This window comes from Athene cunicularia (genome assembly GCF_003259725.1).
Source record: "Athene cunicularia isolate RWA chromosome 2 unlocalized genomic scaffold, athCun1 chr2_part1, whole genome shotgun sequence".
NCBI lineage: Eukaryota > Metazoa > Chordata > Aves > Strigiformes > Strigidae > Athene > Athene cunicularia.
The window spans coordinates 27,738,388-27,751,162 of record NW_020799095.1 but is presented as its reverse complement, the minus strand read 5'-3'; the positions used below and the strand labels follow the sequence as shown (position 1 = coordinate 27,751,162).

General features: G+C 40.6%; 2 protein-coding genes across 2 annotated transcripts in view; one reads left to right on the top strand and one right to left on the bottom strand.

The window, feature by feature from the left end:
- Nucleotides 1–802: 802 nt before the first annotated feature.
- On the top strand, nt 803–4,600 carry RBM48 (RNA binding motif protein 48). The gene is made up of 5 exons (XM_026843232.1): nt 803–820; nt 1,366–1,595; nt 1,726–1,871; nt 2,810–3,342; nt 4,338–4,600. The coding sequence occupies exons 1-5, from the start codon at nt 803–805 to the stop codon at nt 4,422–4,424; spliced, it is 1,014 nt and encodes a 337-aa protein (XP_026699033.1). The 3' UTR covers nt 4,425–4,600.
- Nucleotides 4,601–4,640: 40 nt separating this feature from the next.
- Nucleotides 4,641–12,775, bottom strand: part of EFCAB1 (EF-hand calcium binding domain 1) — a 10,124-nt gene continuing 1,989 nt past the window's right edge. The window contains exons 2-6 of the mRNA XM_026843226.1: nt 12,408–12,634; nt 10,770–10,874; nt 9,124–9,275; nt 6,875–6,979; nt 4,641–4,856 (exon numbers count right to left, since the gene is read on the bottom strand). Coding sequence (XP_026699027.1) covers nt 4,806–4,856; nt 6,875–6,979; nt 9,124–9,275; nt 10,770–10,874; nt 12,408–12,634 — 640 coding nt within the window. The 3' untranslated portion in view covers nt 4,641–4,805. The remainder of the gene's footprint in view (nt 4,857–6,874; nt 6,980–9,123; nt 9,276–10,769; nt 10,875–12,407; nt 12,635–12,775) is intronic.

The following is a 12,775-nucleotide window of genomic DNA, read 5'->3' as shown; positions in this document are numbered from 1 at the left end:
CTGGCTTAGGGTTCTCGGGGGCGGGCAGGGAGCTCACCCGCCGGGCTCCCTGCGCTCCTCCGGCTGCAGCCGTGTCGCCGTCTGGTCGCCTTTGTTAGGGCTTGTCCCCCGCCGGGACGTTCTTCAGTTCTTCCCCTGCCGGGGCGCGGGCTCGGGCGGGCAGCAGACACCGATGGAGGGGCTGGAGTTGGGTCCAGTAAACGAGTAACTCCCGCACTGCGTTTTGTAAATGTACCGCAGCGCAGTGCGTGTGGCACAGGCAGGCTAGTTCTGCGCAAAACCGAAGGCGAGGAGCAGCGCAAGGAAACTGGCGGAGCTGAGCGGGGTTCGCCACCGCGCCACCGAACCCGGCAGGGCCTGGGCTCCGGTACCCGACAGCTCTGGCGAGGGGAAGGGCAGGCGGCGCAGCCTGGGCCTCGCCTGCTCCGGACCAGGAACTTGGCGTTACAGCAGCAGAAACGCTGCATTTGCCTTTGACGTGTTTCATGAACGTACAGTGCGCTGTAACGGCACCGTCAGGGGCAGACTCGAGGCAGAGCAGGTAGGAGTAATCTGCTGTCACAGGAACAACTTGCATGACCTATTATATTTGTGGAGACTACTTTTTGCGCTGGCAGTTTGAGAGCTGGTTTCCTAAATGGTTACCTCTTTGTTCTGCATTTGCTGTTTCTTGAAAAAGGTGTAGCTCATGCGGTTTAAATGTTGGGCTTTTTTTAAATTCAGAATTAATTTCCTTTGGTCTTACGGCTTAGCTGTTGTTTGCAGTGAGCTGTCACGGAACTTTCCTTACACTCTGCGTTACATGACAGTCATTAACGAAGTAGAGGATAGTGGTTGGTTTGCTTTTTAACCTGATGGGGGAAGATCTTGTTTTTCTCAGCACCTTACTTGTATAGGTCTGTCTTAAACACACAGGGATTGGTCACTATAGTGAGAAGACAGCTTTGCAGAGACATGATCTGCCCCTGGTGTTTTTTTTTCCCCTTCCTGTTTTTTACCTGCGTGATGTTTCTGCCAGTGAACAAGACCAGTTTTTCAATGTTTTTGTCTCTTATTTTGGTAGTGCCTCATATTAACTGGTTACTAGTCCGTTTTGTAAGGAAGTTGGCCAGAGGAGCTTTTACTTGGCAAATGGCAGCACACTAACCTGGTGTAGAAGAGTCAGCTCTAATTTGTGTTCTACTTTGAGTAAGGAGCTTGAGTTCAGTTCCCACTCAGTGATGAAGGTGTCCCAGATAAGTGTGGACTTACTGCTCCTGAAAGAGTCCAAAGTCAAAATAAGAGCACAGATGGATTTTCAGCACCCTGAGGATTTGAGGAACCATAAAAACCAGAGAAAATTCCCTGTGTTTGCAGTAAAGCTAGAATGTGAACATTTTAGAATATTCTTTTTTTTTTTTCCAGGTTTATACTATCAACTTGGAATCTCGTTATTTACTAATACAAGGAGTTCCTGCATTAGGTGTTATGAAGGAATTAGTTGAACAATTTGCATTATATGGTGCCATTGAAGAGTATCATGCTCTAGATGAATATCCAGCAGAGCAATTTACTGAAGTTTATCTTCTAAAATTCCAGAAACTACAATGTGCAAGGTATCGGACAGGGCAGTATCTGCCTCTTCTTGTCTTAATCTTTTACAGCTTCTTTATATACAATCTGTTAAGATTCTAGAGACTTGAAGTGAAATCCTCAGTTTTGCCAATACAATTTAATTCCCTTCAGGGTGGCCAAGAAAAAAATGGATGAACGAAGTTTCTTTGGTAGTTTGCTGCATGTGTGCTACGCTCCTGAATTTGAAACAGTCCAAGAAACCAGGGAGAAGTTGCAGGACAGAAGAAAGTATATCGCAAAAACAACAAATCAAAGAGGTTTGTAATTAAATTTCCTATAGAATGTTAACAGCTCACTTCAGGGGTGAGTGAGGTTTTGGCTGAAGTGCCTGTTAAAGAAAATGCTTTTTATCTACTTGTTTTGAAGATGCTTTTTAAGTATGCTTGCAGCAGAAGGGAGACATCTTTCAATATTTAGAGGGCTGGATCTTTTTCAGAGCAACTTTTTATTTTTGGTTAAGACTAAAATAAATGCTTAAGCTTCAGTAACAAAGTATTTCCTTCTCTTTTTGTTTTCTTTTCAAAATGTTATCATAAATTTCAAGCACTGGCAGAAAATTTGGGATTATCTTTGCACCCTTGTTCTAGTTTATTCAGGCATGCCCACAGGGAGAGTTTTGTAAGGGAAGTAACTACACCAGAACCTTCCACAAAAAATTTCTCCAGCCTACACTGGAGGGATGCTAAGAATGGACTGGGTTTACAAAGGCTACTGTACTGCAGGGATCCCAGGCAGCACTGAAGGCTGGGCAAGTGGAGAAATAAGGAAATTGCTTAGCACGGGCTTCTTTTTCCTTGTGCTTATGTACTTTGATATCATTATTCATTGCATGAGGATGTTTAAAGGGAGTAAAATAATGTGATTTTTAACATGATTTTTTCAGCATTGCACAGCAGCCTGTCCTTCTTGAAATAATAGCTAGTGGTAAAAAATAATTGATTTGCACATTAGAAACATTTTCCTCGTGTTCTCCAAACTGCTGAAATACTTCTGCTTAGGCACTCCTTGCAAACCACCAGAGGGACTAAGCTGAAAAACTTTAGTTTGAAAGGTGCCACGTAGGAAAAAAGAAATCACGGAAAGGTGGTTGGGAATACAGTGTTGCTTCTGTAATCATATTACATGGTTTGTTTTCTTATATGTTAGAACTAATAATGACATAAAACAGTGAAGCTACTTTTTTGTTCTTTTAAAGATTGCTTTTTGTTACGGAAAGCAGAGGGGCCTAAGAAGACAGTCTCAAAGAACTCCAAGCCTGAGTGTCCATGGAGTATGTCAGGATCATGTGCAGCCAGTAACTGGGATCCATCCCACTTTACAAGTTCTCATGGGGTATCTCACAACATAGGGCATCCATCTGGGAATCATCAGCAGAGCCCACTGACACTTCCCCATGGTAACAGTTGTGGTGAAACGTCTGGGTACTTTGGTCAAAACACACTCCTAACTCCCAGTGTACATCTGGGAGGACATACTCCACCAGCTAACTTAATGCAGCGAAGAACGGTTCCGATTGATAATGGAGTTGACCGGTTTATGCCTCGTACAACTCACCTCCAAGAACGTAAGAGGAAGAGAGAAGAAGGTAACAAGTTTTCTCTCATTGGAACAAGTGTGGATAATACTGAAGTCATTATTGGTCCCCAGCTACCAGAAATACCTAAAGTGGATATGGATGATGATTCATTGAATGCTTCAGCTGCATTAATTCGAAATAAACTAAAAGAGGTATGGATTATGAAAGTTCTGATATTTTCATTTTCAAACATACGTATTTTGTGCTTGCTATCCATAAAAACAGAGATCCTAAGATAACTGAATTTAACACTTACTCAGCATTATCAGTTTTTCCCACTTAAAGCTAGTTGTTACTATTCAGCTCTTCCATAATGCAGAATATTGCAGGTTATTCTACTCCAAATCTCTTACACTACACTTGAGAAAGTATAAATGTGTGTGATCCTAAATGATTTTTAGTAAACTACACTTTTTCCACGTGGAGGAGCAAGATAACTCTGGAGGTAGTCCTTCTGACTCCAGTGTGGTACTTGTATGTGGTTTCTGATTGAAAGGGGGAGGGAAAAAAAAAAAGTCCGAGTTCAATGTAGTTTTGCTACAGCACTTCTTATGGCACTGTAAGATGTACAGAATCACACATGGTATGCTGAGAAGCATGTCTTAAGCTATATAACCTCTTAGGCAAGGTATTAATTAGCAGGTCAAACACTTCTGATACAACTTTCCATTTAAATTAAGATATGAAAAAGCTCCCTTGACTGTGACTAACTAGACTGATTTGAAAGAGGTTATCTCCAGTCAAACTGATAAATAGGCACTTCTTATATTAAATAAATTTCTAAAATATGTGATAGTTTTGCTTTCCTTTCCCTTTCTGAAATACCTGAGTTTAAAAAGTGTAAACCTTACTTTGAAAACACCTCTGGTAGGGAGAGGAGTGATACAGATATTGTAATACTCTATATCATTTGAGTATCTGAAATAATTTTGTGGTTAAAATACAGAAGCGATACTGTTAACACTTAGAAGTTTCATCTCTTTTGTGCATAATGCTGCCTTTGTTGTTATTTTTTCCCCTTTTCTGCAAGAAAATTAACTACGTGTGATTATAGTAATACATCCCTCCTAATACTCAAATTTTGGAGATATGACATTAAAAAAAGCTGGTTACAGTTTACTAAGAAATTTTTTTTTTCCTAATTTAGGTAGCAGATTCTGTTTCAAGAACATCTGTGGAAAACCCAGAATGCAGCTCAGCCAAACCACCTGTAAAGCAGAGAAGAAGAATATAGATACTGCTGGCAGCATCTTCCAACAGTCCCTTTTTAAAGGATATAGTTTAAAATTGTTATTTTTTTTAATGTAAAAAGTGAAACTACTTTATACTGTATTTCCAGGCCATTCCCTGTTAAAAATTGTATCAATTTGTTTCTTGGAATGAACAATACTACATTGTGGTTACAGTCTTCTCCTGTGTACCTCATGATAACATATTTCATAACTCATTGAAGAACTGTATTTAGGTAAAGTAATAGAAGTAAATAATATTTATTCAGTAGCTTTCACAGTAAAGGAATACTGAAACTTAGTAATAGTTTCAGGTTGCTCCTATTTTTACTATACCGTGAAGAATGGTGAAGAGAAAGTCTCTTAGAACAGTATTCCACTTGGAGTTACAGTTTACGGGTGTCCTGGAAAGTTTTCTGCTCAAATGCCATACTGCTCTGTTTCAAAAAAAAAAAAAAAAAAAAAAAAAAAAAAAATATCAGTTAACTAAAGGATTTAAATTGAATTGAAGATGCAAAACCAAAACATGTAATCAGGGACACTTAAGCTACCTCTTTCTTTTTTAGCTTAGAAAAGGTAAATTCCATAACATTAATGATGTCATCACTGAGAGACCAGGCAGAACATTCAAAGTCGTAAATGAAGAGGAAATTTGGATTAAGTGCTCAGCAGTGCTAATGTGTAAGGAATGATCTGGCACAGAGGGTAAGGCAGCCCAGCTGCAGAGTGAGTTAAAATGCCTGCAAGCAGGAATATAGGGGAGTGAGATGACAGTGTAAAGGCCTGAAATTTCCCTTGGTGATGTGATAAATACCCACAGCATTGTGTTCTAACAGTCCTGGAGTGGGAAGTGCTCATGGGCCACCTTTGGGCAGTAGAACTGGTGCTGGGGGGCAGGGGGTGAACCCAGCACTGGAATTAGGTGCCCCACACTGATGCTCCCAGGGTTGGTGCTGGTGCAAGCATATGTAAAGAATCAGCTCGTGGCACATCTCTGCCAGCTCATTGTTGAAAAGCTTATGGTGGTAGGACTCTGTCCAATACATTATTTGTTACATTTTTTTAAAAAAGTACAAATTAGTGTTTGTGTTGGGGGTACAATTAAATTTCCCCAACATAACCCCACTGGGAAATCCAGTAAATTATTAAGTTTTCTTCATGCAGAGCTCATAGCTGAAATTTATTTATTGCTTTTAGGACTTGAAAGGACATGTAAATAAGAGTTCTCTTTTTAGCAGTGAAACTAGAGACCTAGTAAAAAGGCAGCAGTTGAGTACAGAACAGGGAACACAATACTGTAAGCAAGAAACAAGCCCAGTTTTCCACCTCTTGCCATGATTAGCCTGAATTGTGCATCCGCTTTATCACCAACACTGACAGAAAATGTCTTTTTTTCTGTGCTGATTAGTGAACGTAATTTTCTGAAACTTTTTAAAGCTTTTTCACTGCTGTAAAAAACAAAGTATGCACTTACCTGGGTTTTCCCAAACCCTTGAAAGTCTTTTGACAGCCTGCCAGAAGTCTGGCGTTTTGGAAACTGCTGTTTTACAGCTGACATGATGTTGTCATGCAATCATGGCTGCAAGACTCCTCCCTCCTGTGCTCCTGCCCCCCAGGTAGGTGAGCTGGCAGGAAGTGTAGGTTTCCAGCAAATAAAAGCCTGCCATGTTCTCAGCAGCCTTAGCTTTTGTTTCTAGGAATTACTGCATGCATTTCAGAATTTTTTTTTCCATCTCTATGAAGGCACAACTTTCAGTATTTACAAATGACACACAGTTCAAATAAAATAATGTTCATTAGATTAGGAAAAAAATATTTATTATAGAGCAGAAGCACTCTCCACAGTTGAACTTAATGCTGAGAAAATGAGCATGTTCTAAATTACCATCTTCCCCCCCAAAAAAAACCCCTCTGAATTGAATTAGGTGTATTGCTAATAAATAAAGCCTGGTTAGATGTAATTAAAAAACAGCAGTGCCACATTCTGAGATGAAGAAAGTTCTCAAGGTATTTTTTTCAGAAAGTTACCAGCCTCTCCTGAAAGAGGCTGTAACTGAGGTAATGGCAGTGTTGCCATCAGTTGCCAGTGGCACTGAAGAAAAAAAAAAAAATTGTATTCCTAGACAGCTTTCAGATAAACAATTTGAGAGAATGGTCTCATTTTCTTAGTCTGAGAAGGTTCTCACTGAGGATCATTCTTTATATTGCTGCCCTGGGACAGACAAACAGAGCAGAAACTGTTCTTAAATCCTCTGGTACCAGTGTTTGACTGTGTAAGGAAACATCAGTGCTGTGAAAGGCAACTGTGAACTCAGTGTATGTGTATCACAACTGAAGCATTTCTCAGTTGGTACCAGCAGGCCCCATGTAATGACAGTTAATACCGTATTACGTACATCTTGTTTACCAACACTACAGGAAGTATTGTACTTCCTTTTTAAACTCAAGGATGTACCTTTATGTCTGGCAAACATGGTCCAAAGGCTTCTAAGAGAAGAATTTCATCTCTGACTGCTTTTTCAAAGTCCGTAAAAGAAAGCTTGCCGTCATGATCATAGTCCTACAAAAGGAAAGGAACTCTTCAGCAAAGGAGGGTTACTTGTAGTATTTGGTTTTTTGTTTAACAGGTGTTTCATTGCCATGGTCTATTTTTAGTGTGATTGTACGCAAGAATCATTTTCTTTGGGCCATCAGTCTCTGCTCAGACAAGATCTGTAGCATTTGCCTCTACCTGAGGAGTGAAGGGTGAAGCAAGCTCAACTATCTTATATGGCTTTGCTAAGAGAATTCCAGAGAAGGCAAAACATTTATGTGGGAAGAGGCTTAGCTGAGAATTGTACGGACAAATCTCAAGCACATTTGCACTGAGATAAAGTAGGAGAAAATGTTAGGTATATTCTATAGATGTATTTATGTCATGAGTCTACCTACATCCTATTCATGAGGCTGGAAATAATTCCCCCTAGTGATTTCTACAGTAGGCATACTTCTGCCCTGTCTTTTTCACATACAACACCCAGAAGCATATGGTGCAATACGCTGAAGCCAGCCCACTTCTTTCATACTGCAGAATCTCAGCACATTCCTCTGAGGGTAGGAAAACCATCCTTGTGTTTTCAGTATTTCTGCAACTTGAACACCTCCTGTTTCTACTGATGTTAGCTTCAAACACCAACAAATGCTATGGTGAGTGTAAGTACTTCCTTAAACCGCATAAAGTAAGGCTTTAAGTGGAGATTGATGAGTGGGTATGACCAGTGTTCAAGGCACAGGGCCAAATCAAAATTTTTGAAGATCAAGCCACGGAACCATCAGAGCTGGTCAATGTGCAGGGAGCACAGGTTCTAATGGCTAGAAAAGCAGAGGGCAAGAAGCTGTGTAGACAGAGCATCCTAAACAGGAAAACCTCCCACTGGATGCTTAAGAGAAACAGAAGTGACTGGGTACCCACTACCTTTTACGCTCCTCAGCACAAGGGAGAGCACAGCATGAGTATGTTCATTACAAATACTTTTAAGTACGAAAAACAATATCATGGGACTGGTCACAACACCATTGTACCTACAGGCAGTTGCTCCAAGAGTTATTTTTTCTCTGAGTGATGGACTCCACAGATGCATTTTGGGGTATCTAATAGTTGTTTAGTTATTTGAGATGAGCAGCAATATCCTACTTGGACAACTGCCCAGCAGCCAAATCAGATCTGGACATTTTTCAAACACGTATCAGAGCTTTATTAAGTTCCTACGGAAAAGCTGAAACAGGTTTATGTACATGGTTAGTTTATAACATGTTCTTACATATATGAAGATTCATTATGTCTAGGCCATAGTGCTTGTGCTTGGACTAGCACAGGCCACTTATCAACTGCCCAGAACATGAAGGTCTTCACTTTGGACACAACCTGCAGGAAAGCTGTGCATGTCGGTGCTCCAAAGATGAACAAATTGCTGAGTCATAGCTTGCTTTCTGTGAGACTACATACAGCGTTCTCAAGAACTAAGGGTAAGATGGATCTTTCAGCTGAGGGTGTGCAGAAGGGGTGGGTTTGAAAAATAGGAAAGATGGGGTTAAATAAAAGGAGTTGGGATTCAAGACCTGGTTTTATGTGAGATTTTTTGAACACCACCATAGGAGGGGAGGTTGTATTTCTTGATTTCATGAAAATGTTGAAACACTGTCCCTGGCTGATCTGGATATCCTAGATTAATCACGGTAAGACGAGTTTTACATTGATAACCTTGAGGTTACTATTGTAATAGAATACATAAATTGGATAAAGACATTCATGATCAATTGATAAAACACAACTGTACTTAATTATAAAGCCACTGTAGATGCCCAACACTAGAATAAATGCAGGTTAACACTTTTGAATTTTCAACATTTGACTTGGCTTTTGTTTTGACTGGGCATGCATACGTGTGTATGCACACATATACATGCTAGCTTATACATAAAGTATGTAATAGATTCATACAATAAATGAATATTTTCATTGAGGATACTGGACTGGGACTCAATAGATCTGGATTTTATCTCTGGCTCGGCTTAGGAGACTTGTTTATCTCAAGTACATAACTAAGTCTGTGGCTCAGAATCGAACTGTAAATCAGACACAGTATTTTGTTACCTCATAGGAATGTTCTAAGTTTCACTTAACGAAGGTTTGAAAGACACTCCAGTTTCACAGTAAGTACTTGCCATTTTCTTCAGTGCTATGTCTACCAAGTCCTTGATTCCCTCATCAGGATCTTCTTCTGATGGTTGTTTGAGAAGGCTGTTTTTCAGCATTTGAAACATTTCCTCTCTTGAAATGTATCCATCACCATTCAGGTCGTAAACCTCAAAACAGTCTTTTTGAAAGATAAACCAATTTAAAGTACATACAAACTATATCACACACCATTAAACATGTCTGTTACGTATAGACAGAAGATGAGAATTGTTATGTTGTACAGATAACCTATTGAGCCACATTTACCATATATAATATTTACATATAATTGCTTATTTAGCATTCATAGTTAAAATCTCATTCTGCTCAAATAAAATCTTCAGTTCACAGTAACTTACAGGACTTAACTTCTCTAACATTGTCTACTTAGAATATAAACAAGGTTCTGGTTTAGAAGCCAAATTTCCCATGGTGGGGACCAGCTGTCTATGTCAGGACTTTACACCTGCAAAAACCAGCCTCATTATTTCAGAAGCTAGGCTAGAAAAGTAAAGTAAAAGGAAAAATGAGCTGTACTAGCATGGAAAAGACAAGCAAAGTATCCCTTGGTGCAAAGAGAAAATCCCTGTAAGAGTATTTTAAGGATGAGTATGCCTAATTGCTCTTCTGTTTCTACCTCCCCAGAATCAGAAATCTAAAACCATAATAAACTTTACTATCCTTCACAAAACTTACTTAAACAAACCAACCAACCTCTTCAGTTCTGGAACCTAAGAGGGGTTTTCTCCTGATAAATACTATGTCTACAGTGAAAAAATGTACTGGCATACAGTTACGACAGACAGCACTGTATATCACTATGCAATAATATATAGCACTTATGGCAGGGCTGTGTATTTTACTGCTTGTAGTTGTACTGACATACTGAATTACACCCTGGGCACACATCCTAGTGTTGTGACATCACAGGCTGCCTTCCAGATGAATTTATATAGTGCATTAGGGATTGCTGACACTGCAACCTGGGAACTATGGAAACAGCATGCTGTCATTTTCCTTTTTCCTCACATGCCCTGTTTTTTGTGTTTCTTTTTTTTTCTGCTTGATAAAATTCTCCAGTTCTTGCTTACTTTTTTTCTGCCCTATCTTTCTCCGTCATTACTGTGGAGGTTCTCATGACCATCTTACAAATAGACTCAGTTTTTCCATCTATACTTCCAAGCTGAAAAACTGCTGGAATTAATGCAGTTGCTGCTAAGTGTCCCCATTGTGCCAGCAAATTAATGTTGGCACAGGTCTTGGTTGGCTTGAGACTGTGTTATTTAACCAAAATTACCCTTGAGCTACATCTGTTTCTTTCTAATTTTGTGTGAATACAAAACCAGACATTCCATCCAAACTGTATACTATAGGACAAGCTTAGTTCAAATGCTTGTTTTGTAAGCAACAAAATAAGGTGGCAGCTATGATAATGCCAGTTTAGACACAAAAACGTGTCTCAGAGAAGCCATTTCAGAACTCAGTTTCTTTGCATTAAACTACAGGGAAGAAAATATTCAATTACCAAATGCTGTATAAGAGTAACTACTAAATTATAACAAAAGCAATGGGTAATTTAATAGTCATGAATTCAATGATTACTACTAAATACTGGCATACAGATGAATCTTACATTTAATCCTTTCTTCCAGTGTCCCTCGAAGAAATACTGATAAGCCTTCCACCCATTCCACCACACTGATGCAGTTATCATTGTCTCTATCAAAAGTGTGGAACACTGGGAAATGTATTAGACATGTTTTAAATTTATGTATTAGGGAAACACAAACAAAGGAATATTTTCTTAAATTCAATGAAAATATAAACCCGTATTTTTTCTGAAGATGCTTCTCTGCTTTCACCAAGGTATGATTACCCCTCTTAAAACTTTCTAAGATGTAACAATGAAGAGGATTTTCCCCCTCAGTTTACTGATCTTTCACTCCAGAATCCTGCTGGGATAAAACATATGATCTGTTGCTTTCCTTGACTGAATGGCAGGAAGTACGCTTCCATGCAGATGTAAACCAAATAAACCAATATCCCTTACACTAAGGCACAGCTGCATACTGAAGATTTTAATTACTAGGTTTTCTCTCAGAAAGTCTTGGAGAAAGTAATCTGCAAAACAATACATAAATATTTTAAATATACAGAAAAATAACCTTCTACCTTTCATGTACCAGAATTTTTTTTCTGTTCCCCTCCTTAAGAAACTTTTCATTTTGCAGCTTCACTATTCATACAGCCTGTAATATAGTACTTCAAATCCAAGATACAATTCAAGGCATCAACTACCTATACTAATCAATATTTTAGAATGTTAATTAGTAAGTTGGCTACAGGAACACCTCAACACGCAGAGCCAAGCATTTTGGAACTGGAGTTTAACCCGGTAAAGCGAATGATCAGAGTCTTGGGGCCGAAACGATCTCAACCTATTCTCAAACTTGGAAAACAGTACTGGAAAACAGTATGTTTGCTTTTGCAAAGTGAAAACATCCCTCGTGTATGTAAACATTATAATAATTTTAAGAAGATGGCTCTGTAGGGTATCTTCCAAGAAACACTTGACTTGTGGCATAAAATGGCAAAAAAAGTTTTATTTTATGGCATTTAAATACCCCTCCTGCTAGGGAACAGGAGAAAGCTGAACCAAGGGGTGGCTCTTGATAGACTCATGCCTCCTCCACATCCTCTCGACATCTGTACCTCACAGATCATTCATGCGACTTTCACAGCAACTGCAATGAGGCCCTCGTTATTAATCCGTGCAAACACTGTTATTTTGAAGCAGTTACTTGGCTCATTACTCTCATCTCCCCGTATCGTTTGCCTCGCCCCTTCAGAGCTGTTGACAGCACCTCTATCGCAGAAGTTACCTCCTGTAACCGAATGCCCTTCTGGGAGCTCCGAGCCCGAGGCAGAGCTGCCCGTCAGCGGCAGCAGCTCCCGGAGGAGGCGAGCGACGCCATGCTGCCCTCTTCTGTCACGACACCGCGGTGGCTGCGACAGAAACAGCCACAGGGTAGCAGCACTACAGCTGCCTCTGGCTCGTCTCCCTTCTACCAGAGCGTGAGTCACTAAGGAAAAACCATTCCGCATGAAGAAAAAAAAAAAAAGATACCCTTTACTCAGCAGCTCCTGGGCATAACCCCTCCTATGCTGTCCTTGCAGGGATGAGACGGCACTGTTTTCTCCGGGCATGCTCATCGGGTCAGTAACGATAAAAATCACAATCTTACATCTTTTTTAGAGCTATGGCCCTCACCTCTGTCCATGATCATGTCGTCCGTCATGCCAAAGGCACTGTACAGAGCGTCTCTGAACGTGCTCCGGCTCAAGCCCGCCGCAGCAAAGCGGCTGCCGGACTCGGCCACCAGCGTGTCGAAGAGCTGGATCAGACGTTCCACTTCGCTTTTATTGACTGTCTCGCCGAAACACAAGCGACATGTCAGAACTTCAGGTGGTAAAAAGGAAACGACACGGCCCGGACACCTCCGGTGTCAACCGCCGCCCCGTTCCCCCCCCCCGCCGCTCCAAGGGGGCGGTGAGAAGTTGCCCCCTCGGGGGTGGGGAGGACCTAGGGCCGCCGAACGTGCACGGGCACAAGGGGCGGCGGCGGCGGGGAAGTGGGGG